Source organism: Tenrec ecaudatus, chromosome 12 (assembly GCF_050624435.1).
Source record: "Tenrec ecaudatus isolate mTenEca1 chromosome 12, mTenEca1.hap1, whole genome shotgun sequence".
Taxonomy (NCBI): Eukaryota; Metazoa; Chordata; class Mammalia; order Afrosoricida; family Tenrecidae; genus Tenrec; species Tenrec ecaudatus.
Window position 1 is genome coordinate 12,163,604 of NC_134541.1, and position 27,149 is coordinate 12,190,752.

Sequence of the window (27,149 nt, forward strand, 5' to 3'; positions counted from 1 at the left end):
ATGCCTGATACCTGATCCCTTCAACACCTCGTTATCACACAGGCTGATGTGCTTCTTCCATGTGGGCTTTGTTGCTTCTCAGTTAGATGGCTGCTTGTTTATTTTCAAGCCTTTAAGACCCCAGACAATATATCTTTTGATAGCCAAGCACCATCAGCTTTCTTCACCACATTTGCTTAGGCACCTGCTTTGTCTTCAGCAATTTTGTCAGGAAGGTGAGCATCATGGAATGCCAGTTTAATAGGACAAAGTGTTCTTGCATTGAGGGAGTATGTGAGTGGAGGCCCAATGTCCATCTGCTACCCCAATACTAAACCTATAAATATATGCACATAGATCTATTTCACCATCATATATAAATATACTTACATATGTGCATCTCTTATTTAGACCTCTATAAACTCCCTTTGCCTCCCAGCTCTTCCCTGTATTTCCTTTTACATTCCTCTTGTCCCACTATCATGCTCAGCCTTCATTTAGGTTTCAGTAATTCTTCTAGGTTACATTACCCTTGATCACACCCTACCAGGCCTCCTACACCCTCCTCACCATTGATTTTGGATCACTTGTTGTTCCCTCATCCCTGAGGTTATTAAACGCCCACTTCCTTTCTTCCTGCCTTCTCCTCTCCCATGCTCCCCCAGAACTGTCAGTCCGTTGTTTTCTCCTCCAGATTGGTTTTTCCTGCCTATCTTATTTAGACAGACCCGTGGAGATAATAACATGCACAAAAACAAGACAGAGCAAAACAACGCAACAAAAGAAAAAACAACAACAACAAACCAATGGGAAAAAAAAAAAAGAAAAACCTGTAAGTAGTTCAAGGTCTGTTTGTTGACCTTTAGGAGTGCTTTCCAGTGGAATCTGATGGGGTACCACACCCTGGCCCACAAATCTATTTTTGGTATTCCCTCGGGACTTCCTTGCTCTGCTCCCCTTGGTGTTCTGTTGCACATCCTTAGTGTTTTGCTAGTGTGGTGGGGTCAGATCAGATGCAATTCCCGCATGGTTTCCAGTGCTGTCTCCCATAGGGCTATGGGTCAGTGAGGGATGTTGTGTCTCATAGTGGGGCCGGCCATATGATCCTCTCTGTGCACTGGCTACTCTGAGCAGGGATATCGTCCTCAAGGCCTGGTGGGCCTGGATCACACTGAAAACTTTTGTCATCATAGCCGCTGCAGGCCTCTTCTGAAAGGGTCGTGGCTGTGCATGATCAGTGCACTGGCCGGGAACTGAACTCAAGTCTCCAATGTCCTCAGGAGGCTTCTAGACGCTAAAGAACTGGATCTCCCCCTGCTCCTCAGCCCCGCAGAGATTCCAGACGGAAACAGCTATGCCAACACTAGTCCTGTGAAACCCACATTAGACTTCTGACTTCCAGAACTGTAAGGTAACAAATGTGTTGTTTCGAACCTCACGTTGGTCAGTGATTTGCTACAGCAGCCACAGGAAACCCATTCACAAATGCTTTCACGACCGATGGGACATATAGTGCCCACCTACATTTCCTACTTCTCACATTTAGTGGGAAGCTCCTACCCCACTTTTAGTCAGTGCCACATCTAGTGGGGGCCATGTAAGGGTGAGAACCTAAAGAAACAGGCCCCGTCCCACCACTCCCAGCACCAGCGACCTATGTGTCCCTCTAATTATATCAAAATCCAGATTACTGCTCCCCACCCACATGGCAATTTTTTTTTCATTTCATTCAAAATGAAACCCATGGTCTCACCAAAAAATTAAAAGCAGAAAACAATTTGGTCTTGAAAGGGTTGTGTGTGTGTGTGTGCGCACGCACACCTGTCTGACCACAAATGCTTTCTCTGTCCCTAATGCTCCTGGTGGCGCACAGTGGGTCTGCGATAAATGCCAGCGGGCTGACAGCTCAGAGAATTGGTCTCCAGGACTAGGCCGGCCCAGCGAGGCAGGAACCAAGACCAAGAATCTTCACATGTGTGTTCCTCCTCCCAACACGCGGAGTCAAATTCAAATGAATCAGCTATTCCAAGGGCAGGGTTTTAATTATATTCCGGCCTCATTCTCTACCGACAAGAATGCTAATTCTCTGCTCACTCCGATGCCAACTGCCATGCTCCCCGGGCCCCCTGCAGATCAGAGGGTTCCCGACCACATCTCCTCTGCACAGGTAGACTGTCCTTAAAACAGGTGACTGCCACGAGGTCTTCCTGGCATCCCCGAGGGACCCAGGTTGAGAAAGAATGTAGGGTCTGGTCACTGTGAGTTCAAGTCCTGGCTGTACATAACCGGCTGCGTGACCAGGAAAGTCACCTGGCTCCCGGTGACATGTGGGCACTGTCTGCACCAGGTGGTGAGGAGGAATTGAGACGTCTACCCAGTGTCAGATGGGCCGGCAATAAAGGTGAGCGCGGGCTTAGGAGCGCTTACCTCCTCACGCGGAGTGAAAACTTTCCTGTGGCGTTTGTGACCCTCCACATCCACAGGTCTGCTTTCAGGTCTGGCTGGCACCTGTCTGTCTCCCAGTCCCACAGCCCCGCCCTCTAGACTCAAAGCCTCTTTTCTGATTGACAGTGCTGGCCAGGTGGGAGGAGCCAGGAAGCCAGGCAAACAGGAGTCACTCACCATATGACGGAACCATGTGAAAGTGTTCCTTGCAGATTTGCAAGTAAGGCCGTGCTCATGGTGCTTCCTAGACAGTCGGACATCGCAGCCGAGTGCCCAGAGCGTGAGGCCTGCAGGGAGGAGACACAGGGCAGAGTGGGGACTCGTCTAAAGGGGAGCTGCCAGCCTGTTCTACCCATTCTTTCGAGAACTCGAAGGAACACAGCCCAGAAGCTGGACACGTTCTATTTCCTGACTTGAGCCTTCCCCACAAGCTGTGTGACTGTGCCATCCAGCTGACGATGCCCCTCTAGAACAAAGCAGAACTTCCCAGCAGAGAGTGACCTTCATGAGACAGATCACCTGCCAGTGGGTCTGAACTGCATGTTCACACATGTAAGAATTCCCTGAACGACACGCTTAAGATGTGTACCCTTTACACTGGAAACTCACTGCCACGGAGCCGGTGCCGACTCACAGTGACCCTCTGGGACAGAGAAGAACTTCCCGTGTGGGTTCCCAAGACGGTAATGCTTTACGGGAGTAGAAACCTGGTCTTTCTCCAGCGGAGCGGCTGGTGGTTTCAGAATGCTGACCTTCTGGAGGGCAGCCCAGTGCCTGACCACCCCCCGCCCCCCAGGGCCCTGTGCCCGTTCTACACAAACATTTCCACCTTGAGATTAAACAGGTGACAGTAAGGTGGAGGGATGGAGACAGGGAATCTGGGTAGCCCGAGGGTCTGCTCCATAAACCTTCATCTAATTCACAAGAAAAAGGTTTAAAAAAAATAAAATCAAGTATCGAAAGGAATGTGGGCTATCAGGTCTTCTGAAATGTCACCAGCAGCTTAGAGTTTGGATTTTTCTATCAAAGTCTCCCAACGGTTCCAAGTCGAGAGCAAAATGCATGATGTGTAAAGCACCAAGTGTGGGTGGGCCTCCTCGCCCCCCCTCGCCCCCCTCCTCCCCGGGTCTAACACCTAACACCTAACTCCAGGCCTCTTGGGAATCGCTTGGGAAAGAGGACAGAGGGGCAGAGCACGTCCTCGCACCCCTTAGTGTGGCCGTTAACATCACAAACCTCAAGCTGGTCGGCTCTGGCGTAGATGCCATCATCTCCAACACCTTGGCCTTCAGGAGTGGGATGTCTTCCTCCAAGACCTGCGTGACGTGTCGCTCCTGATCTGAGGAACAAACAGCTCATCAGACCCTCGACCCATCTGAGTGCCTCTCACCTGCCCTATGGGGCAGCCCAGGTTCAGTGACAGATGTGCTGATGGCCAACAACTGGCCCAGGAACAAGCGCAGGGCCCAGAGCAGTCTGATCTCACATCCCTCTTGGGACCCACACCAACCTGAACACAATGAACCGACCTGCAGCTGGACTGTTTCCCCTCCCATTGGTCAGACATCCAGGCCGATGGGAGAAGAAAAGTCTCTTCTCGGAGCCGGCGTCGAGGCAGGTCACTGGAATAAATGCCAGGAGCCTCCATCAATTGAGGTCGTGAACCACATGGTGGACGCGCTCAGGGCTCCCTACCTGCAGGCACTGCTGGGCATCATCTTACTGAGTTCTCAATTCACGGCAGAACCAGCGCGGACTTTCTGAAGCCTCGAGTACCAGGAGCACACACGTCAGCCTCTGTCTCATCTTAGGACCCCGTCCAGCTCGTGCGCACGTGTGTATATGTATGCACACATGTGTACACATATTTCTATGTTCATGTTCACACCGCCGTGGACAAACGGTTCCCTGTTTCTGGGGAGGGTTTGAACCTTCTGGGTTTGGAAGCCTGGCAACTGCTGACACGCAGGCCCTTCGGAGCCTGGTCCAGTTTGTCCGGAGTTGCGTGAGAATCTGTGTTTTGGGGCTGGGACTTGGAGACGGCGTTGGAGCTGTGTGATCTTGGGTAAGCCCCTGCATCCCTCTTCGGCCTGCTCTCCAATTTAGATGTTGAGGTGGCTCAGACGGTCCCTGCTTCTTTGGAATGCTCTGATGATCCACTATGTGGCACAGAGTCTGGCCTGGGCTGTGTGGCCCCCCCAGTGAGGCCCTCCTCCTGAGGTCACATGCTCTCGTAACACCCTCCCCGAGATGATGGCTGGACCCAGTGACACTTCTAAAAAAAACCTGTCAGTGAGTCTGACTCACATCCTGGAACAAGAATTCAGCATGTGATGAAGGGCAACATCTAAGACCAGGTTAAAAGGCCTGTCCCTCGTCTCGCTAGCCCTCCCCATGCCCCCCCCTCTCTCCCGTGCCCGCTCCGTTGTTTGCTGCGATAAAGTAAGGTTCCACACTGGAGAGGCCCATGTGACAAGGAACTTGGGGTAGCCTCAGTCAACTGAGACCATGAAAAACCAGCTCGGCCACTAGCCACCGAAGAGTTCAGCCCTGTTCCACTGACCCTTTAGAGCAGTGGTTCTCAACCTTCCTAATGCCAAGGCCCTTTCATACAGTTCCTCATGTTGTGGTGACCCCCACCCCAGCCATAAAATTATTTTCATCGCTACTTCATCACTGTCATTTTGCTACTGTGATGAATCAGACGACCTTTGTGAAAGGGTCATTCGACCCCCAAAGGGGTTGCGACCCACAGGTTGAGAACCGCTGCTTTAGCCCAGCCAACACAAGGGGGTGAGGGTTGGGGGGAGCCTGGGAGGAATCCTGAGCAGGGGACCTGGCCAGGCTACACTTGGATTTTGCCAGTCAGATGACAAATGTCATTCCTTTAAGCCACTGGGCTTTGAGGTCATTTGTTCTATAACCGCAGGCCACCATCACAGGAGGACAATGCAATACAAGATCTTAATTTTTTTCAGAGCTGTCCCTGTTTTTCCTCCTCTTCCTGCCAAAGTAGATGAGATTTCTCGGGGCTTCCCAAGGAATTCTGCCCTCACCGCCATTTGGATGGAGCCTCAGGTACTAACGGCTTGGGCTGCATGGCCATCCTCCCTCCCGAGGGGACCTGAGCTCCCCAGTGTCTATAGTCTCCACCCTCCCTGCTGTCTCACACTTGCCCCTCGCTCATCTCCAGGCCCTGCCTAGCCTCTGCAGGTACATGCACCTTCACCCCGTGATAGGGGAAAGTCCTCCATAGCTCCTCTTTCTTCTCCAAGACCAGATTTCTTTTTTCCCCCAATCATTTTATTGGGGGCTCATATAACAACTCTTGACAATCCATACATCCATCCATTGTATCAAGTTCATTTGTACATTTGTTGCCATCATCATTCTCAACACATTTGCTTTCTGCTTGAGCCCTTGGTATCAGCTCATACCCCCTCCCTCCCCGCTCCCCTCTCCCTCATGAGCCCTTGATAATTTATACATTATTATTTTGTCATATCTTACACTGTCCAATGTCTCCCTTCACCCACTTTTCTGTTGTCCATCCTCCAGGGAGGAGGCTACATGTAGATCCTTGTAATTGGTTCCTCCTTTCTACCCCACCTTCCCTCCACCCTCCAGGTATCGCTACTCTCAGCACTGGTCCTGAAGTCATCATCTGCCCTGGATTCCCTGTGTTTCCAGTTCCTATCTGTACCAGTGTGCATCCTCTGGTCTAGATGGATTTGGTAAGGTAGAATTGGGATCATGATAGTGGGTGGGGAGGAAGCATTTAGGAATGAGAGGAAAGTTGTATGTTTCATCGTTGCTACACGCACCCTGACTGGCACCCTGACTCTTCCCCACAACCCTTCTGTAAAGGGGTGTCCTGTTGCCTACAGATGAGTCCTGGGTCCCCACTCTGCACTCTCCCTCATTCACAATGATTTGATTTTTTGTTCTTTGATGCCTGATAGCTGATCCTTTCAACACCTCATGATCGCACAGGCTGGTGTGCTTCTTCCATGTGGGCTTTGTTGCTTCTGAGCTAGATGGCCCTTGATGGCCGCTTGTTTACCTTCAAGCTGTTAAGACCAGATTTCTAATGAGAATGCCATAACTCGCAAAATTAAGCTCAGGAGAAAAGCTTTAGGATACAGCAAAGAGCAGATAATTCACTCTGTGGCAAAATCAGACCACCGTGGAACAAATCTAGCCCTTTCCTCTCTGTTAATCTCCACAGAAAGACATAGGGATGTGATTAACCAAAATAACACAAAAGAGGAGACACTACAACTGACCCAACAGAAATAAGAATGAATGGTGACGACTGCACAACTCTTTTAAGATGATTAAACCACTGGATTGTATGATCGTGTAAATTATAGGTCCATCAGGCAGTTTTTAAAAAGACTAAAACGTAGGAAGAAAAAAAGAGATGCAAATTAATGACTGAATATTATGAACAACCATGTGGCAATAAACTGGATAACCTAGATGAGAGGAACACATTCTTAGAAGGACAGAATCTACCCAAATTTACTCATGAGGGAAGGCAGAGTTCCAATAGACTTATAACCAGCGAAAAGACTGAGTCAGTGATCAAAAACTTCCCCCCAAAAAACATCCTGAACCAGATGGCTTCGCTGGATCACTCTACCAAACATTTTGATAAGAGTAGACACCAATACTGTTTAAACTATTACAAAATACAGAGAAGGAATAAATCCTCCCCAAGGCATTCTATGAAGCAAACAAAACCCTGACGCCGAAATCAGGCAGAGACCTCACAAGCAAAGGCAACCACAGGCCAATATCCTTGATGGGCACAGATATAAAAGTCCTCCACAGAGTACTAGTGACAGAAGCTAACAGTGCATTACGTGTCATGTGGTGTGACCAAGTGGGATTTATCCTAAGAATGTCAGGATGGCTCAACCCTAGAAAATCCATCAATATAATACACATCAATAAAACAATGGGAAAGACTGCATGGTCATCTCAACAGACGCAGAAAACACATTTGATAACAATCCAACACACTTTCTTGAGGAAAACCCTAAAGAAGATGGGAACCGAGGGGAATTCCTGAATATGACTCAGGGCATACGTCAATGGTCATCATTCACCTTCACGGAGACTGGGCGTATTCTCCCTGAAACCAGGAACAAGACATGGGTGCCAGCCCTCACCAATTCCATTCAATATCGTATTAGAAGTTCCAGCCAGTGTAAGAAGACAAGAACAATAAACAAAAGGTTCCCAAACGGGAAAGAAGCAACATCATCTCTATTTGCAGATGTGAGCCTATATATAGAAAATTTTCCCCAAACAAACCACAAGCGAAGTTCTAGAGATAACAGAAGAATTTAGCAAAGTTATAAGGTGCAAGGGCAACAAATATCAGTTGGGTTTCTAGATACCCAGGGATAAGATGTTTAGGGAGGAAAAAAAGAAACAAGAAGTCTGGGGAGAAATAGGTTCATTTTCAACAGCATCTAAGGGAATAAAATGTCCACGAATAAATTTAATCAGGGATGTTACTGCACAATGTTTTATACACAATGAGAACTGTAGAACACCGCTAACAAGAGTTAAAGAAGACATATAACTGGGAAGGGTCCATGCTCATTAATTAGAAGGCTTAATATTATTAAGATGTCAATTAACTTGAGATTCAATGCAATCTTGATCAAAGCTTTCTTTACAGAAATAGAAAACCAAATCCTCAGCTCTGTTTGGAATGGCAAGAGGACCCAAATAGCTAAGACACATGATCAAAGGGAGGAGCAAAGTAGGAAGAACCACTCTTGTGATTTTAAAACATATGATGCAGTTATCATCATAGATACAGCCTGGTACTGGTGTCATCATCAACATAAGGACCATTGGAATAGAACTGAAATCCAGAAATAAGCCCACACATTGATGATCAACCAATTTTTTATAAGGGTGCTACTTCCATTTGGTGGGGAAAGAAGTCTTTTCAATAAATGGTACCAGGAAAATGGGACTCACACATGTGGAAATATGAACCAGGATCCATGCTCCATGTTACAGTCAAGAACATCGGATCACGGACCTCAACATACAAACGAAGACCAAACAGTTCTTGGAAGAACCTTGGGATAATACCAGCAGGCCTTGCCTGCAATGATGAATTGACTAATAACAAAAGCACAAATGCAGCAAAAGACAAAATAAGCAACGGCGCTCCATTACAATTAAGCACATTTGTTCAGCAAAAGATTTTACAAAAAAAACAAACAAACAGACAAGCTACCGACTAGAGTAAAACTGCCCATCTGACAAGAATTCTATAGCCAATATATTTTTTAAACTTCAAAAATTTAACAACAAGGAGGACAATCAAGTCGTAGCACAGGAAAAGGACTTGAATGTTGATTTCACCAAGTGAATCAGGACATCGAAATGGCCACCAAACACATGAAGAGCTGCTGGGGGATCAGCCACGAGAGATGTGAGGCAGAACCACAAGGAGATGCCCTTCCTGTCCCACGTAAAATCCAGAAAATAACAAACGTTAGTCAAGGTGGAGAAAAATTGGAACCCTTAACCATTGCTGGAAGGATTGCAAAATAGTCCAATGGTGATGGGAAACAGTGTAGTGGTTCCCCTGAAAACCCATAGGACCTAGCAATTCCTCTCCTGGGATATACCCCCATACACAATTCCCATGTAACCTAGCAATTCCACTCCTGGGGTGTACCCCCAATACACAATTCCCATGTAACCTAGCAATTCCACTCCTGTTAGATACCCCAAAGACTTGTGAGCAGAAAGTCAGAAAGAGAGTTGTACACCAATGTTCATTGTAGCACTAGTCACAAAAGGCAGAAACGATGTAACCAGCACCACCAGATGAGTGGAGAGGTAAAACCATACATGTAGACAACAGGCCACTCAGCCAGTCGGAGAGAAGCCCCAGTCCATGCTGCAGTAAGCATGGAGCTCGAAGACATCAGACTGAGCAAAATAAGCCAATCATGAAAGGACGAGCATTGTCTGCCCTCATGTATATAAAGAGGTAAGAAAAGGCAACAAAGTACAGAGAACAAAGTTTACTTGTTTAGTGTCTACCAGGAATAGTGGGGATGGGGGGAAAGGGGCTTATGATGATGGGGTAATCACGTTGATGAAGGGTAGAGTTACAGAGAGGCCTAGTGAAATTGCAGTAAGTTGTACACCTAAAAACTGAATAGTCAGGAGTTGTGATACACACATTGTCAACAACTTTCCAACAAGAAGCATCTGCTGGGGCTGCTCATGCACAAACACTTCATGGGACTTGGTTCTTTGGTCTGGAAATTCAGGTTAATGGGACACTCCAATTCAGTGGCCTAGTAACCTGCTTAGCGCTTCTGTTCCCGTTTGGTTGAGCAGTGTATGGAGTCTTAAAAGTTTGCAAGAGGCTCCCCAAGGTACAACCTGGAGCCACAGAGGAAAAGGTGGGTCAGGAAGAGGAGAAGACAGAATGTGCCCCTTGAGACCAGAACGGGATGGTGCCTGGCTATCATTACTGAACATTTTGATCAAAGATTCCACAGAAGAATCCTGATCCGGAGGGGGAAGATGTGGAACAGACTTTCAAATTCTCTTGCACTTTCGGCTTCCTGAGCTTATGGAGGGTGGATGAACCCCTCAAACGACTACCCTCAGATTATCCCTAAACTTCAAACCAAAAATATCCCCTGAAGTCCTCTTGAAACCAAACAAGAGTTCAGCTTCCCTAGTAAAAAATGGTCTGCCTTGAGCACTGTGCTTTTAAAAGCACTCTCTATATGGGATGGACTGGACAGCAGCAGCAGCAGCAGCTTGAAAGATGAGGTGGGGACCGTACCCAGGAGAAGGTGTCTATGGTAATGAAGGGGGGAGGACTCGGAGAAAGTGGCTGAGAATGGGGGCATGACTTGAAGAATGTCCTCAGTGGCACTACATTATCTGATCCATGTAGCAACTGTTGATGGGTGCGGTGAGTAACCAACCGGCTATGGCGTCTCTGACCACAGCCTTGCAACTCACACTGGATGACTTTTTCCCCAAGGGGTCTGAGTAAGAGAAGGTGGGGGAAGATGCTGGTGGATTCTATGGTTCTGTTGTGAGTGATGGGTAACAGGGTTAATTGAATGAGGGGATTGGGCAATTTTGCCATCTTGCTGGGCTTAAAATGAGTTGTCTCAGCAGCGGGGGGTGGGGTGGGGGACAGAGGGGAGATCTTGCAACCATCCAGAAAAAAAGAACCGAGTGGAGGTGCCCTTTGGACAAGATCCCTGGACATTGAACCTCACTGATCCAGGGGTAGAAGCTGTGACTCCAAGGAGGGGCAGCAGCAGCAGAGCCAGAGTATGAGACAGCATGGCGGCTTCCTGGCCCAAGGACCCAGGAAGATCCTTTGTGGAGTGGGATGCCTCCAGGCACCTAATTGGTCGACTAGGTTTTTGGACCCACTGAACTAGAACTGAGTTCCTCTGGGGTGATGCTTCTGGCAGAATGGTGTGCCCTTTGGGCACCTGTCAGCTGTGCTAACCTAGGTTCCTGACACTGTGTGAGCAGGGCAGTGGCCCAGCCAAGGGCCAGAGAGAGAGGCCAGCGTGCAGGCATGGTTGAGAAGAGGCTGTCCTGACCAAAGAACTGCACCCTGAGTATTCCTGATTCTGGATTACAAAGCCTGTTATTTTCCGTGATAAACCCTATAATTGTATTGTCTGAGAGGCCTCCGAGGCCATTACAATGTATTCTCCAGTCCAGCAGCAAGGGGGTGAGAATTGGCTGTGGGGTGGACTAGGGTCTGACCTCAGCCACAGGTCTCAGCATTGGACTGACAGGTGAGAGACCCCCTCTGGTTGTACAGCTGGTCGGAGGAGGTTTGGTGCTGCCCTATACATTTTTTTAAAAATCAAATGATTGTTTTGCTGGGTATATTCTCAACAGCAAAATAAAATAGAAAGAAGGCAAAAACAAACTCTGTGGAGCACAATCACCTAGATGGCAACTGGTCCTTGACAACGATGCTTTTAGGAAGCTGCTTACACCTGTTCAGAAGGTAGGCTGCAGTTACTGAGAGGATAGAGGGAGATCACTGGGGGTGGGGTGGGGTGAGGGTGTAGGGGAGGGGCCTGAAAGGCCTTCCAGAGGTTTCCCTTGCTTTGCCATGGGGGGCTGGGCCCCATGACTGGCGGGTAAAGAAAGGTTCATCAAGGGGGTGTAATACATGATGGAACAGCCGAGAGTTCGGGCCACATGTCGGGAGCCAGTCCTGAGAAACAGACTGCTGTATCTTCCGCCTTCTTTTACAGGCAGGGGCACTGAGGCTGCGCAAAGCCAGGCGAGCTGGCTCACCGTCACACTGGAGTACTCTGGGCCAGGTGGAGACCCCAAATGAAACCAAAAGCCCAGCCAAGTTAAGTCTGGGATCCTTCCCTTAAACACAGAAGTCAGAAGACCTGGCCTCACTGAGCCCAGGGCCTTGTGGCAGCCAGGGGTTGGAACTGGGTGACAGATGCCCCCCCTTTGGTTGGCCCCACAACCCCCCAAAGTCTTCCCAATATGGAGTCTGTGGCGGACCTGTCACAGTCTTTCTTATAGGGCAATCCAATGGAAAAGAACACATTTCTTTTCTCACACCGAACCCTCTTCCCATCTTTATGTCACCCATTCCGTCCCCGGAGATGGGTGAGTTTGCCGGCCTTGCAGGGCACGCTACTAAGAGAAGCAAAGCCCAGAGGCCAAACTCGCTGTCATCGGGTAGATTCGCACTCAGCAACCCGTAAGACGGGGTAGAACTGCCCCTGAGGGTTAGGAAGCAGAAAGCCTCATTTTCCTCCCACATAGCAGTTGGTGGTGTCAAACTGCTGACCTTGCGGTTGGCAGCCCAATGCATAGCCCCCCTCTGCCACCGGGGCTCCTTTGAGAGCAGTCGAGATCATTGCTTTCAGAGCCTCCGCCAGGACAATCCCCAGCCAGGTTCCGCACATGGGGTCTGGCTGATCTGACCCCAGCCTGTTCTCCCATCTTTCCAGGGCTGGTCTCGGGAGCCCAGAAGTCTGGGCAGCGGGTGCTGAGGTCACCGCAGAGCACAGACGGCTGTCTGGAATGATTCAAGGTCCCCAGGGAGGGCCAAGCCAAATGCACTTGACCCCAGAATATACACCCATGCCAAATGCAGCTGTTGGGCTGGGGCCAGCAGGAAATGGGCTTGGTTGGTGCGAGCCCAGTAAGAGGCTGCTCCCTGAAGAGGGTACCTCAGAGGGGCCATCTGAGCAGTCCCAAGGCCCCCCGGGAGTCCCCGAGCCGGAAGGCCTGACACATGCAGTAGGTGACCTGTGGGCAGCATGGTCAGCCGTGGCCTTGAACACGCTGATGGCACAACCATGGCGGGAAGGGGTCACTGTATGTGGAGGGAATCCCCGACTTACGACCCATGGAAGTCATAGTCAGCCACACTCTTTTGGCTTTTCTTTTCCATCTTATTGTTAGGAATCATGTGGGACCAGCTCTGGGATTGTGCTCGGGCCAGTGGGCGGTTAGCCACACAGCGGAAGACCTCCCTGAGATGGAAGGCCCCAGTGCTGTAAGCGTGGGCTCAGACATAGGCAGGAGCGTGCGGGGTACGCTCAGTGCCTCAGCCGGCTACACGCAGGCTTGGTACAGGTCGCTAGACCAGGCTCCATGGCAACAGCCCCTGATGGCAGCCCTGCTAGTGAGGCGGGTCACACACATGAGCTCAGCAGGGTGGCATGGGCTGGGGTTGGTCACTGGCATGTGTTCAATGTTGTGACTTCCTGTTTAAAACCAGGTGGCATTTTGAAATGAAAACAAGCCAAATAACCAAGCATTTGCATACATCAGCACCGACTTAGCATCGATAGGGCCATTGGGGCAGGAGACTGCGGCTAAGTGGGACCTCCCAGTGGCTTTTCACTGTGGCTAAAGGACAGACATTCAGGTGACCCCTTCTGTGAACAACTCCATGAATCTGTGAGTGTGCTGACGGAGATGAGACAGCGATTTACTGCCTTAGAGACCCACAGGGAAGTTCTCCGGGGTCTCTGAGTCAGAATGGGCTGAGTGGCAGCGAGTTTGGGTTTACACCCCTGTAAGCATCACCCAGATGAAGGTACAGAGATCTTACCACCAAGTCCGTCTCCCTCATGCCTCCCCCAAGCGTGGCCCTCCCTCCGACCGCTAACCACTAACCTCATTTCGCACTGTTGATTCCATCTCATAGAGACCTAGTGAGCGGCGCAGAACTGCCCCTATGGGTTTCCGAGACTGACCTCTTCGTGGGAATAGAGAGCCTCCTCTTTCTCCCGCCATCATGGATTCATGTCAATGGAACCAAGCGGCAGTTCTTGCTGTGTCAGCCTTCCACCCAGCATCCATCTCTGCTGCTGTTTCCAGCAGCTCGTTCTTGCTCAGTGCTGTGAGGTATTCCACGCACGAATAAACAACTCACTATTGGTGCACTTGGGGACTGTGTTCAGTTTGTGTGCACATCTGGGTGTGAATGAGCTTTCATTTGCCTTGGACAGTCACCTCGGTCTAGAAATGCCATGACACAAGGCAAAGCGTGTATGTATTTTTTTTAATGGGGGTGTTTCCCAAGTGGCTGCAGCATCAGCATGTCCATCAGCGCCGTACAAGAGCTCCTGGTGTCCGACACCTTCACCAGCACCTGGTATTGCCAGTCTTTTACATTTCAGTCATTCTAGTGGATGTCAAGTTCACACCCTACATCTGCATCAATTCCCCCAATAACTCTTTGGAAAAGCTGATGGTGCCCGGCTATCAAAAGCTATAGCCCCTGAGGTCTTAAAGGCTTAGAGTTAAACAAGCGGCCATCTAGCGGGGAAGCAACAAAACCCACATGGCAGAAACACACCAGCCTGTGTGATCATGAGGTGTCAACAGGAAGAGGTATCACAAGTTCAAAAAGCATGCATCCAAATTGATATGAAGGGGGCTGGATGTCGTGGAGACCCAAAGTCCACCAGCAAGACCATTAGACAGACCCTCTCAGAAGGGCCTCGTGGAACGGAGGATAATCCAGGGTGCGGTGTGACACTGATAAACCACACAATCATCCTCTAGCTCTTTCGCATCTCCTCCCCTTACCATTGTGGTCCTGATGTGATACATCTCACGGGTCATGTATACACATTTGCTCGTTTAAGACCACTCAGTCCGTGGCAGTCAAGAGAGATGACCCCTCAGAGACACTGACAGGAGCAAGGGTTCCCAGGGGGCACGGAAAGTGAGAGGTGGAGGAGGAAGGGGAGAGGGGTCATTGATAGCATTGATGACTGTACCGCTTCACCCGATGGGACAGAACAGCACTGTACGGGACGGGAAGGGATATATTGTAGAGTAAGATATGCCAATAAAAAAATTAGACAAAAACTAAGATATAAATAACTCTTTAGAGGTGGCTACCAGCAGTATATTAAAGACGGCTAAAAATGCTTTACATGCCCTCCAGGAAGGGGTGGAGGCAATGTCCTCCCCTTGTCAGAGAGTGCTGTGTGGCCACTCGCGGAAGCAGCAGCGAGAGATCAAAGGACACTGCACTGGGTCAGTCTGCTGCACGAGACTCGTCACGGTGTGGAACAGCGGGGATGTGACTTTAAGGACTCAGGTGCACCTGACCCAAGTCGTGGCATTTTCAATCGCCTCATAGGCACGTGACAGCTGGACAGCGAATCAGGAAGACTAGAGCATGGGTGATTTGGATGCTGCTGCTGGAGAACCGCAGAGCAGGCGCCATGGACGGCCAAAGAGCAAACACATCGGTCTTGGAAGAAGCGTGGCTAGAGTGTGCCTTAGAGGCAAAGCTAGACAGCTACCTACTCTCCTAACTTGGAAAGGGCACTGTGTCCACTTCTATACCCTGCCCCCCAAAGACCTGACTCAGGCATGCTGGCCCGGGAGGCGGCCATGCTGCCGTGGGCAGATGAGGAAGCCCAACTCAATGGGTGACTAGGCTTAAAGGATGCCAGGAGAGAGGGTCATGCTAACCAGTCCCCAATGACAGTAGCCCCACAAATCTGGGCATTCCACCAGCAGAGAGCAGGAGGCACCTGAGACCTTTCTGCCCCCACAGGGCCACGGGGTGCAGCGCCGACAGTGCCTTGGTCAGGCCCTGGCATTCAGCGCATCCCAGAGGAGCATCAGACAGCAGGCGGCACAGACAAGCTGCCCTTCCATGCCATTTTCATCCACACAATACATGGATTGTTGCTCTACACTGCTAATTTTCCCCGCCTTTTAAAATTTTCAGTTGTGATGTACCTGAAAGTTGAATGCGCGGGCTGGTTTTGCACTCCATCCCGACCCCTCCTGTTGTGTGACCCCAGCTGCCACCCCCACGTCATGTCACGGGGCTCCTCGTTTCCTCCCGCATGTCCTCCCATCTCCCTCCCCTCCCTCTCCCAGCTGGAACCTTGGGCAAACACTGCTGCTCTTTGCATCTGGGATGGCAGACCCGTTCCCGCCTCGCCTGCGTTCCTGTCCACCTTGTAGGCTTGTCTGCTGCTGGGTGGCGAAGGGCCAACATGGATCCCCACAGTCTCGAGGTGGCGAGTCAGCCTGGTCTTTCTCATGGTTTGGGGTTCTCTCCCACACTGCCCAGCTCATCTTTCTGTGGTTCGTCTCAGTGGCTGCCGGGCACCACCTAGTTCTTCTGGGCTCAGGGTCCTGGATGCCACCATTCACATGGGTCCCTCAGTCCTTCAGACTGTTTCCTATACCACTCGTTGGGGATTTGCTTGATGTAGCAATAGATAAGCGAGCCCCTGTGCCTGTTCTTCAGAGTTAAAGATAAAGGTTTAAAGAGGTAGAGTGATATGCCCTAGGCCCCCCAGTGGGGAGGATCCGAATACGAACTTAACTGAGCACAAACAGTGTATCAGTCTGGACTGACTAGGGAAACAAACCCAGAGACACATGTGTTAAGAGATAACTTTATATGAAAGAGCAACTGTACATTAAGAAAATATTCCAGCCCAGTCCAGAGCAAGTCCATAAGTCTGATATTACCCCATATCTCAATACTAGTCTATATAAATTCCTCTTCAGACTCACACAGCCATGCAATGACGCCAAATGCGGGAAGATCACAGGCCGGTGGGTGGAAAGTCTTCTGGATCCAGTGGTGGTGGAAGCATCTCAGTGCTGGCGTGGGTCTCCACGTGGCTCCTCCAGCTCCAGGACTCTGGCTACCGTCAGCATAGCTCCATGTGGCTTGTCAGCAGGAAGAAGCAGAGAGTGTATCCCCCCTCCAGGGAGGAAGATAGGAGTTCCCAAAATCCTCAGAAGGCCATGCCCACACAGAGGCCTCATTGGCTATGGCCTGATTGACAGGCAAGACTCCACCCCTTCACAAGTTGATAGGAGATTATGTAACTGCCACAAATGGTATAAAGCTCGACTACTTAAAGGTGAATGGTTCAAACCCACCCAGAGGCCCCTCGGAAGCAAGGCCTGGAGGTGTGCTTCTGAAAGGCCCTGGCCTGGGAAACCTTCAGAGCCGCTCACCTCTGCACGCGTGGGGTCACCGTGAGCTACAATCGCTCAGAGGCAGCTCCCGAGGATGAAGTTCGAGCAGCGCCCGGGACCAGCGTCGTGAGCCCCATCAGAGAGAGGGACCAAGGACCCGCTGGCGCCAGGATTGGTGCCTCACACAGGGCGCTGGACACAATGACCAACCGCTGGGTTCTACTCGAAACGAAGCAGCTGCATCTGGACTGCGCAGCAGAGCCTGGCTGGCCTCACGCTGCCCACATGAGCCAGGGTTCCCCAGGGTGAAGGCAGGGACCCTGTGGATAGAGGGGTCCACGGAATGGCAGCACTCTGGAGGCCTCCGGGGACCCCGGACTGGAAAGGGAAATGGTAGTCCTGAGGAGCTGCCCTGGGATGACCGGAGCTCTTCTCTATGAAGTGCCCGATAATGTGTCACAGACGCAGAAGGTCGAATGCTGGTGGCTGTTCCATTGAACACCTACACCTGAGGTGACAGTCGCGGGGGAGGGGGTTCTCTTTGTGATCTCTTTGGGATGAGGCCTGGACCCATCTATCTGTGGGTTTCCATCTGCGCACGCACCGCCCCGTCAAGGTGCAGTCCCGGCAGGCCCGCCTCGGAAGCTCGGCGCGACCCTGGTTTCTCTCACTCACCGTGTCTCAGACTGAGCAGGCCCAGAGGCCAGCAGCACAGATGGGGGAGGAGAGACATGGTGCCACGTGAGACCATCAAGGAAGGAATGCAGACACGGAAGCTGAGGAGTGACAGGGACCAGGGCCCTTTATCCGCACAGAACTCAGAGAGAGGAAAGCCCCCACCTGGCACCGGCACTCTGAAGTCTGAATTCAGATGTCAGGCTTCCTCCATTTGTGTTTGTTAAAACCACCCATTGGTGGGTATTTCTGACGTCATGACCCTAGATGACCAAGCAAGCCTAGGGGCAGGGACTGTGAGCTCAAGGGGCCTCCAGGTGCCTCAGAGCCTCTGCAGTAGCAGAGCAGACCAAGCACGGCTTAGCAATGTAGGCACCCTTGGCTTGCAGGTCACATGGGAATGGTGTCACTTCCACAAGGAACAGCTTGTTCTCATCTGTTTCTTGAAATGCGGGGCGCTCTTGGTCTGGTTTTAATTTTGCGCTTTCAAACAAATGCACGGAACGTGCTTGACACAATGGATGGATGGATGGATTGTGATGAGTTGTACGAGCCCCCAATAAAATGATTAAAATAAATAAAATTTTGCGCTTTCAGTAGGTGCGTTTGGTGAGAACCTATCCAGCAGGAACATATGGGATTAATCAGGACGCAGTTTGATTGGAGGCAAAAGAGATAAACGGCACTTCAAGTCCCGCCGCACCCCCACCCCTCACTCTCTGCTTCAGCTAGTTCTCTGCCTCAACCTGTGTGCTACGCTCCCTGTGGGCCAAGCCAACCCATGGATTGAGTCGTTAGAGCTTGAGGCTCCTTCGAGACCTGCTTCGCCCCGCTGCTGGTGCCCTATCCATCGCGTGAGCTTGAGGCTGGTGGGTCCTGTCCCCTTGCATTGCTTGTGTTCAATATCCCACCAGGGTCAGCTTTGCTAAGCTCCTGAGCTACTGATTGTTGCTGCTGGTGGGCAGACTCTGTCTGCCTTGCCTGAGGGCGGACTCCACTGTCTGCTTCCTTGACCTTGAACCCAGCAGCACATTTAAGTTGAAGGTCTTCCAGTATATTAACTGTTCCATGAAAGTAAGTTGAGCTGAGCCTCTGTGCTGCTGTGTGGACTAATTAGCTGTTAAATTCCTTCCCGCTGGTGTTAGACAGGGTTCTCTAGAGAGATAAAGCCAGATTGCTGATAATTTTACATGTATATTTCTAAAGATAGATATATAACACAAGAAATGAACTGTTAAATTATATACAGATAGATAGATACATGATACAAGAAATGAACAGTTAAATTATAAAGCCGTACAAATGGCTCCGTGCAACTCACTCCCGTGAGAGAGTTGTGAGACACTGGCAGTCCTTCAAGTCTTGAGGGCCTCCAGGTAGTCCTCTGTAGAGAGAGCTAGGCTATCCCAGCACAGGCAGCCAACAGCAAGGCAGGTCACCAACCATCAGCCAGGTCACCAAACAGCTCCAGAGATGTACATTCCAATTCTCTGGCGAGACAATTCTTAAAGGGACCTCATATTACAGCGACACAGTTCACAGGTTAGGTTTCCCACAGGTAGTGTAGTTTGCAAACTGAGGCACAGAACAAGCAAGGCAGCCACACATTGGTCCAATGATCAAAAAGCGAGAAAGACGAGGCTCACGGAGCCATTTATCTCTCTGCCCTTCAATTAATTCCACATGTGTTTATTGGCCAGGCGGGCACAATAAACTATCTCACCGCTGTATAAACTTATCTATCTAAAATCACAAGTGTCCTGGTTTTGTGTCTCTAGAGAACTCTGCCTACACAGTAGGATGAAGGCCCAGAGGTACAGAATTCAGTGTGAGGGTGAAGCAAGCTGAAGGGCACATGGGCTGTCTATAGGGTATGGCCACTAGGCAGGCTCACCTCCCATTTTCCCAGAAAAACCTAACAGATAAGGAAAACTAATATGCAGGTGGGATCGGGCCCTTGGATCACCTGTGTGTGACCTGAGCATCAATCAATGAATACCACAGCTCCGGACTTCCAGCCGGGAAAGACTCTTCCCAAGACCGCATCCCCCGCCCCCTCAGGAAAAGCCAACGTTTTCAAGGCAGGCATGGCATAGGCCTATCTCCACCTATCCCAGCTCTGCTCTCAGGCCAGATGGTGGAGGATCTTCATTCACAGGACACCCACCTGGACGATGGGGCTGAGACTGGAGAACAAAGATGCCCCTGGAGTCACCAGCCCCGGGGACCTCCTTGCCTCTTCTCCAACATCCTCCACGTGACGCCCACACATGCCGTAGTCACAAGGCCCTCTTGCCTTTGCACAGCCTGGTCCCTCTGCCCGGGTCCCCTCCCCCTCGTCTGCTGAATTCTGTATGTTCCTCCCCTAAGTGGGTGGGCATGCCCTGCTCTGCCTGCCCGATTTCCCAGGCAGAATGGAATGCCTCCGACCGGGGCTCCCTCTGTGCCTCCAGAGCATCCCCCCCCCCCCCCCGACTGCACCGGCTGGGAAGTCCTGTGCCCAAGCTGGTGTCTGGAACCGGCTGGGGGACAGAGGGGGATCCCTCCAGCTCACCAAGGGTCCTAGGCGTGAGAAGGGTGGTGAAGGACAGACAGGCCAGCCCGTTGAGAGTCTATCTAGTTTCTCGGCTCCCACTCGGACCCACATCTAGACTCAAAGGCTGGCTCTAGGGTGGGGAAAGCCACACAGATCCTCTGGGGGCACTCCTCGTTGTCCACTGCTATCTCCCCAGAGGCTGGGCCACAGCAGGGACCCAAAGGCCTGCGGGGTAAATGGGGACTATCATGGTGGCCACCCTGCTGGGGTGCTGATCCTAGGGGAAAAGCAGAGGAGGCAGGAAGCAGCCTTCGTACTGTGAGCAGGTGTTCAACCAACATCAGGACAGTGGTCTTGTGACTCCCTCGGCGCTCACAATACCTCGCAGGCTGGAGGCCTGGGCTTTTGCTCAGGCACAAATGGAAACCACTGGGCTCCGACAGGCAAGCTTCTGACCTCATGGGTGAGGCAGAGCCTTGTCCCAACTCGGAATCACCCCTGGGGTCTCCCAGGAAGGAGGCCCCACTTGGAACCCTGGTTTGCCTTTAAGGCGCTTGAGAACACCCATAAAATTCCATCCTGGCCCCCAAGGGACCTGCTAGGCCCTCACTGTCAGCAACGGCGACAGAAGAGTCGCAAGGAGCTTTCCAGAGCCTTTGGGTGGAAGCTGTGCCGTGTGAGGCCTTCCATCTCTTGCCTGCCTAGCCAAGGGGGCTTCACCCCACGGGGCAGGGCAGGGGGCAACAAGCCGGGGGAACAGGATGCCGGAAAGAACTCCATGCCCGACCGTGCCCCAGGCTAGTGTGGGCAAGAGGCGCCTCCCGCGGCTCAGAGGCCTGGAGCCATTTCCTGCTGTCTCCATGTTTGCACTGCGAACTGCACGGAGCCAGGGGAAAGTTAAATATAGTCCCAGCATCCCCGCGCCGAGCGGCTCCCCGCATTGGTGCCGAGAGTGCCACCTGGTGGCTCATGCCGGGCTCCTCGGTGGAATAAGAGCCATCTCAGGGGAAGGACGCTACCAAGATGGCCGCCCCAGGAAGCACTGGAGGTTGAGAGAATGTGTGCGGGGGAGGGGAGGGAGGGGGAAGTGTGCGTGTGCGTGTGCGTGTGTGACTGTGCGTGTGAGTGTGCGTGTGCGTGTGTGTGCACCTGAACACGGTTTCCCCCTCACCCCTGGTTGCTGACACACTACCAAAATGGCTTCCTCAGGGAACTTGAGGCAGGGCCTGCGGGTGGGTGGGGATCCCACACTCACCATGTCCGTCAGGCTGCAGAACTCCTCCAGCCGAAGCAGCACCCCCTCGATGGTCTCCTCCACCTCCTGCACCTGAAGTGACAAGATCCCGGAGGTCAGCACCTGGTTTCCAGGGAGACAGATGCCCCATCTTTCTTTTTTTTTAGGAACAGAGTCTTGGGATGACGGGCCCTGTCCCTTCTAGACTTCCTCTTTTCAGCACATCTGCGGCCTCCTGTGCGGAGGTGGCTCACTGATACCAAGCCGGTGGCTCCGCAGGGAGGGCTGGGCCACACCAGAGGAGCAGGATATCGGTCCCCCACTTCATGCCACCTTCAAAACAGACTTTTAAGTGCCTCGGGGAAACAACAAAGCTCTTCTGGATGGTCCCATCACAGACGAGACCACCAAGGACAGAGAGGGGCAGATGAGCCCACAACCTCCAGGCCCACTCCTAGGAAGCCTGTGAAATGCGACAGAGGCACCACCCAAGGCAATGAGTAGCCGCAGGCTATGTAAACCTATCTTTATACCACAAAAAAATGCATGTCATTCAGCAGAGGAAGCCCTGGGACAATGGCTTTCCAATTAACAGTTAGGGGACAGGCTTCCACTCCAGCACCGACCCGTCTGTCAGTTTGTAGGATCAAGGTGGTCGGAGCTTGGCTGCGATGTTGGAAGCTAAGACCAGCAGGGTGGCCCACGGTAGATAGGTTTCAGAGGAGCTTCCATACTTAAGCAGACTAGGAAGAAAGGCCTGGTGACCAGTGGAAGCAAGCCCTATGAAGACCAACAGAAGAGGGTCCAGGGCAGAGCTAGGAGATGAGCCTCGAGGCCGGAAGCCACCACAGGAGGCTAACACATAAGAGCAACCATGAAGATAGCGCCAGACCAGGCACCGGCTCGTCCCGTGACACTAAAGAATTACACTTGAAATGATCCATCTTGAAACGCGGATCAAAGTGGTCATCCTGCTGTTTATCTGGCCACCCCATCACAGGTGCTTACTAAACCCAGGGAAAGGTGCCAACCGCAAGGTCAGCAGTTCAAAACCAACAGCTGCTCCGAGGGAGAAAGATAAGGCTTTCTACTCTTGTAGAGTCTCAGACACCTGCCCTTGTCTGGCAGGGCTGCTGTGAGCTGGACTCACCTGGCTGTGGGGCTGAGGCCAGGAAAGGAGCCCTGTGGACTGTAGTTCAGCACTGGGCGACCAGCCTAAAGGTCAGTGGTTTGAGCCCACCAGGCACTCTGTGGAGGAGATGTGGCAGTCTTCTATGAAGATGATGGTTACGGAGGCCCTCTGGGGCGACCCTACGCTGCCCTACGGGGCCACTGACAATTTGGCATAGGCTTGACAGCCACGGAACTGGCTTTGGGTTTTAGAGGCCCTAGAAGCCCTGGTGGCAAGCTGTTGTGACCCAAAAGGTTGGCAGTTCAAACCCATCCAGCCTTGGCAGAAAAAAGGTCCCTTGATGGAAGACCTGCTCCCATAAAGAGGACATCCTAGCAAACCCACGGGCAGTGCTACTGTCGCCCAGTGGGGTTGCCCTGCCTCGGAGGGGACCAGATAGTGCCACCGGTCACTAAGCTCAGGGGAGCTGGAACTGGGGCACGAGATCGGACAAGGGGGGCGGGAATGGCATATATTACTATCTCCAAAGTTGCTGGGTCCAGGTGATCTCAGACAGGAGCGACACAGGCCAGCCAGGTTTGGGGCAAGTTGGACAGGTGCAGCTTGTTGTTCTTGGTTGGCCCCGGCGATCAGCCAGCCAGAAATGCACAATTTCCAGAACGTTCTGTTTTCCAAGGGATGCCGGAGACTCTAAGGCAACGAGACGCGTCCCGAGTTTGAAACACTGGCACAAACGACAACCCAGGCAGAGATAATGCCCCAGGGGCAAGCAAAACGTGGCTGCAAGGACCTGCCCACCCGCCAGCCTCCGTCGTTGTCACCAGGGGCTGTGGAGTCACTCAGACTCAAAGCGACCCGACACGCAGTACAACAGAACCAAACTCATCCAGGTCGGGCTTCCACATCCTGATAAAGTCAGTGTCCCCTTTCATCCCCTCGGGAATGTGTGCCTGCTGGACCTGTGACAGACCAAGCCCTTCCCCCGCCTCCCCTCTCTAAATTAGCAGGGCGGCTCAGAAGGAAGTTCACTGAGAACATGAACCACGTTCTCTGGCTGCCCCAGGCCACGGAGGCGGTCCCAGGCATTTCTGGACAGGCCCGGTGGCCACCCCGACACATCACCTGAGCTTGCCCTCACCCCTCCATCCCCCTCCCCCTGGAGAGCCACTCATGCCAGACCCATGCCTGCTGCTTCCAGCGTCCGCCATCGCCACCATGGCACAGAACGCATCTTTCCGGCTGGAATATAAATAAGCACTCTTTCTGCCCCTGAATCGGGTCCCGCGGTGGGAGAGGACCGTGGCAGCTCTCCCCCACCCGCCTCCCTCATGTGTCCACGGAGATGACTGCACTGCACTCTGCGGAAGAGGGGGGACAGAAGGGAGGGCTGGCTGGTGGCTCCCTGTGACTTCACGGAGGGCCAGAGACAGACGACAGACAGGCAGCTAGAGGCTCCCTTTGGACACCAAAACAAACCCACTGCCCTGCGGCCATGCCAACTCGTCCTAACCGACCAGACGATGCAAAACTGCCCCCACAGGGTTTCCAACATCCTCCTCTAGACAGGGGGCCACCTGTCCCACCTTTCTCCCTCCCAGCGGGCAGCGGAGGCATTCAAACAGAGCACCTTCACCTCGGGGCCAGCGGGACCGCCTCTCTCTGAACACAGGTGCAGACCACGGGACCCCCACGTAACCCCGCAAAACCCGTGGGGGAGACAAGATCCCACATCCCTGCCGGAGGGGGAGGCCCCCTTCCCCAGACGCTAGCTCTCTGCTGGTAGGAAATGCATCCTACAAGGAAGTCAGGGCATCCTGGGTTTGAATCCCGTCTTCTCGCTTGCTGGCAGCTCACCGTGGTCCCTCGACTTGCCCTCTGCCCTTCTGACCAAGCTGAGATGGAACCACCAGGCCACGTGGCAGGGTGGCTCTGAGGTGACAAGGCGTGTAGCTAACCCCCTTAGCAGGCACGCGCCAGCAGGCACACCGAGGGGGCAGTTTCCTGCACCCCTCTCACGAGACGACAGAACAGTGGATACACAAGACAAGCGTGCTTCCAAAAACCCACGGGGAGAGAGGGGATGAAAGGCAGCGTTGAGTCAAACACCCCTGACCCACACAGTGGTCTCTGGTTCCCTGAGGCTTCCTCGCCCCCACTGTCATGACCCAGTGCTGCCTCTTTCTGCCGGCTAGCCCGGAGCATGTCCGCAGGGACAGATAAGAGCTCACGACACACGGAGTCCAGGAACAGGAATGGGAGTATCGATACCAGCAGGGTAGGGGGAAGGTGAGCAGAGGAGGGAGGAAGGGGAACCCATCACAATGATCCACACATAACCACACCCCAGGAGGACGAACAACAGAAACCGCGAGGGCAGGGAGACCGCGATCGGGCGTAAGATATGAAAATAATAAGTTATAACTTATCAAGAGGTCACGAGAGTGGAAGGGGGAGAGGGAGGGGGAAAAAGAGGACCCGATACCAAGGATTCAAATAGAAAGTAAGTGTTCAGAAAACGATGGCAGCGCATGTACAGACATGGATATTCCTAGCGCCCCAATAAAGTGATCTTTTAACTGAGAAAAAGAAGAAAGACAAGGCAGCGGAATCGCCCCTGGGCCGTGGTGAAGCCTCGAGGACAGAAGAACTTTACCCTCAGCGGTCAGCGTGTTGGCCGAGCCGAGCCGTTGCCAGTTCAGAGCAGCAGGGTCACCGGACGCTCACAGACCCGGAAGAAAGGCTTGGTAATCAGATTCTTAAGACTGAGCCAGTGAGCCTCCGGTGACCGTGGTGGATGGAGATCACCCGACACGGTGCCGGAAGTCAGGGCCCCGGGCAGGAAGGCTTTTCACAGTAGGTGCAACGAGGGGCTCACGCCGCATGCTGGTCACAGACATGGTGCAGGACTGGGCAGCGTGGCACTCTGGTACACTTCTAGGAAGGCACCAAACACAGGAGACATCGGTCCCTGGAGAACGGCAGTCTGCTTGGAAAGCAGAGGGTCAGGGAGGAGAGGAAGGTGCCACATGAGATGGGTGGCCCAGTGGCTGCAACCGTAGTCCCAGTGGAGAGGGTGGCACAGGACGTGTGGCAGTTACATCATGTCTTGTCAACTGGGGCGAAGGGGTGGAGGCTAGCCTGTCAATTAGGTCATAGCCAATCAGGCCTCTGTGTGGGCATGCCCTTCGCCTGAGGATTCTGGGAAATTCTTCTTCCTCTCTGGAGGCAAGACACACACTCTCCCTGGGAGACATTCCTGTTGACAAGGCATATGGAGTTATGCTGATGGAGCCAGAGCCCTGGAGCTGGAGGAACCACGTGGAGACCCACACCAATGCTGAGATGCTTCCACCACCACTGGATCCACAAGACTTTCCGCCTACTGGCCTGTGATCTTTCTGCACTGGGCGTCACTGCATGAGTCTGAAGAGGAATTTATAGACTGGTATCATACATAGGGACTAATATCAGACTCATGGACTTGATCTAGAATGGGTTGGGATGTTTTCCTTTTTTGTTTATTTTGGGGTTTTTTTGTTTGGGGAGGGATGTTTTCTTAATATACAATACTCTTTGATAGAAAGCCCTTTCTTACACACATGAGTGTCTATGCATGTGTTTCTCTAGTCACGCAGACGAACACAACCAGGCAGTGTTTTGTGCCGTGGTACTCGGGGTGGAAAGAGACTCTCATGGCACCTACGAACGACGACAACAGCAAGAACGCAGCAGAGCAGCTCCCCCCCCTCCACAATGTCCCCACTGGCTTTGTTTCAGGCAAACAGCAACAAGGGTGTTTAAGTAACACCCCACCCTCCCCAGAGTCAGAGGAGACTCACCAGCAACCAGTACGACCACCAATGCAGGGTGACCTCCCGTGTCCTCAGAGGAGCCCTATCCGGTGGGTGCTGTCCTCCCCACTCTGCCTCAAGGGGAAAAGCAAAGAGCCACACAGCCAATCGATAACGAAGGGACAATTTGACCCTGCCCCAATCTGACGCTGCAGTCAGGTCTGTCGCCCCCTAAGATGCTCCTTGGGAGAAAACTTGTCATCTTTCTTGCTGCCCCTCCACTGTGGTCGCCTTCCTGCTCCCTAGGGTTGTCCCCCAAAGCAGGGGCTATGAAAAAGCCCTGCTAACTAGTCAGCGACGGGAAGAACAGGTCCAATCTATTTCTAACCACAGGAAGGAGCTCAGATTAGCCACCCCACCATGCCCATGAGTCATTAACAGGACAATTTTCCCTCGAGATAATCCCCTAAATGGCCTCTGAGAGGGCAGCCTTGCAGGCTGCAGCCCACAGGCCTCTTTAACACAAACCCCCACCCCCACCCCAAGCTCAGCAAAGTCTGGTCCCTCACAGCTCTTGGCTTCAGCCAAACAATTGACTCAGAGGGCTCCTCTCACACCCACCCGGAGGGAGGCCAACCGCTCACTTTAAGCAGAATTCAGGGCAAGCAGGCCCTGTGGATCCTGCTGCAGGCTCTCTCCTTCCACCGCCCCTCCTTGCCCAAAGCACTGTGCCCAGCTTCCTGCCCAGCATGCCAACCATTCAACAAGGGGCTGGCCCTAGCCCACCAAGCACCGGGCACAAGGAAACAAAAACCCTTCCATCCTTGGTCTCCTCCAACTCAGCCATGGGCACGCTGG

The 27,149-nt window shown here is 52.3% G+C and overlaps 1 protein-coding gene across 1 annotated transcript in view; it reads right to left on the minus strand.

The window, feature by feature from the left end:
• Positions 1-27,149, minus strand: part of BCAS4 (breast carcinoma amplified sequence 4) — a 75,996-nt gene that overhangs the window by 36,226 nt on the left and 12,621 nt on the right. The window contains 3 exon segments of the mRNA XM_075527742.1: positions 3,661-3,692; positions 3,695-3,755; positions 21,384-21,461. Of these exon segments, the coding sequence (XP_075383857.1) occupies positions 3,661-3,692; positions 3,695-3,755; positions 21,384-21,461 (171 nt within the window).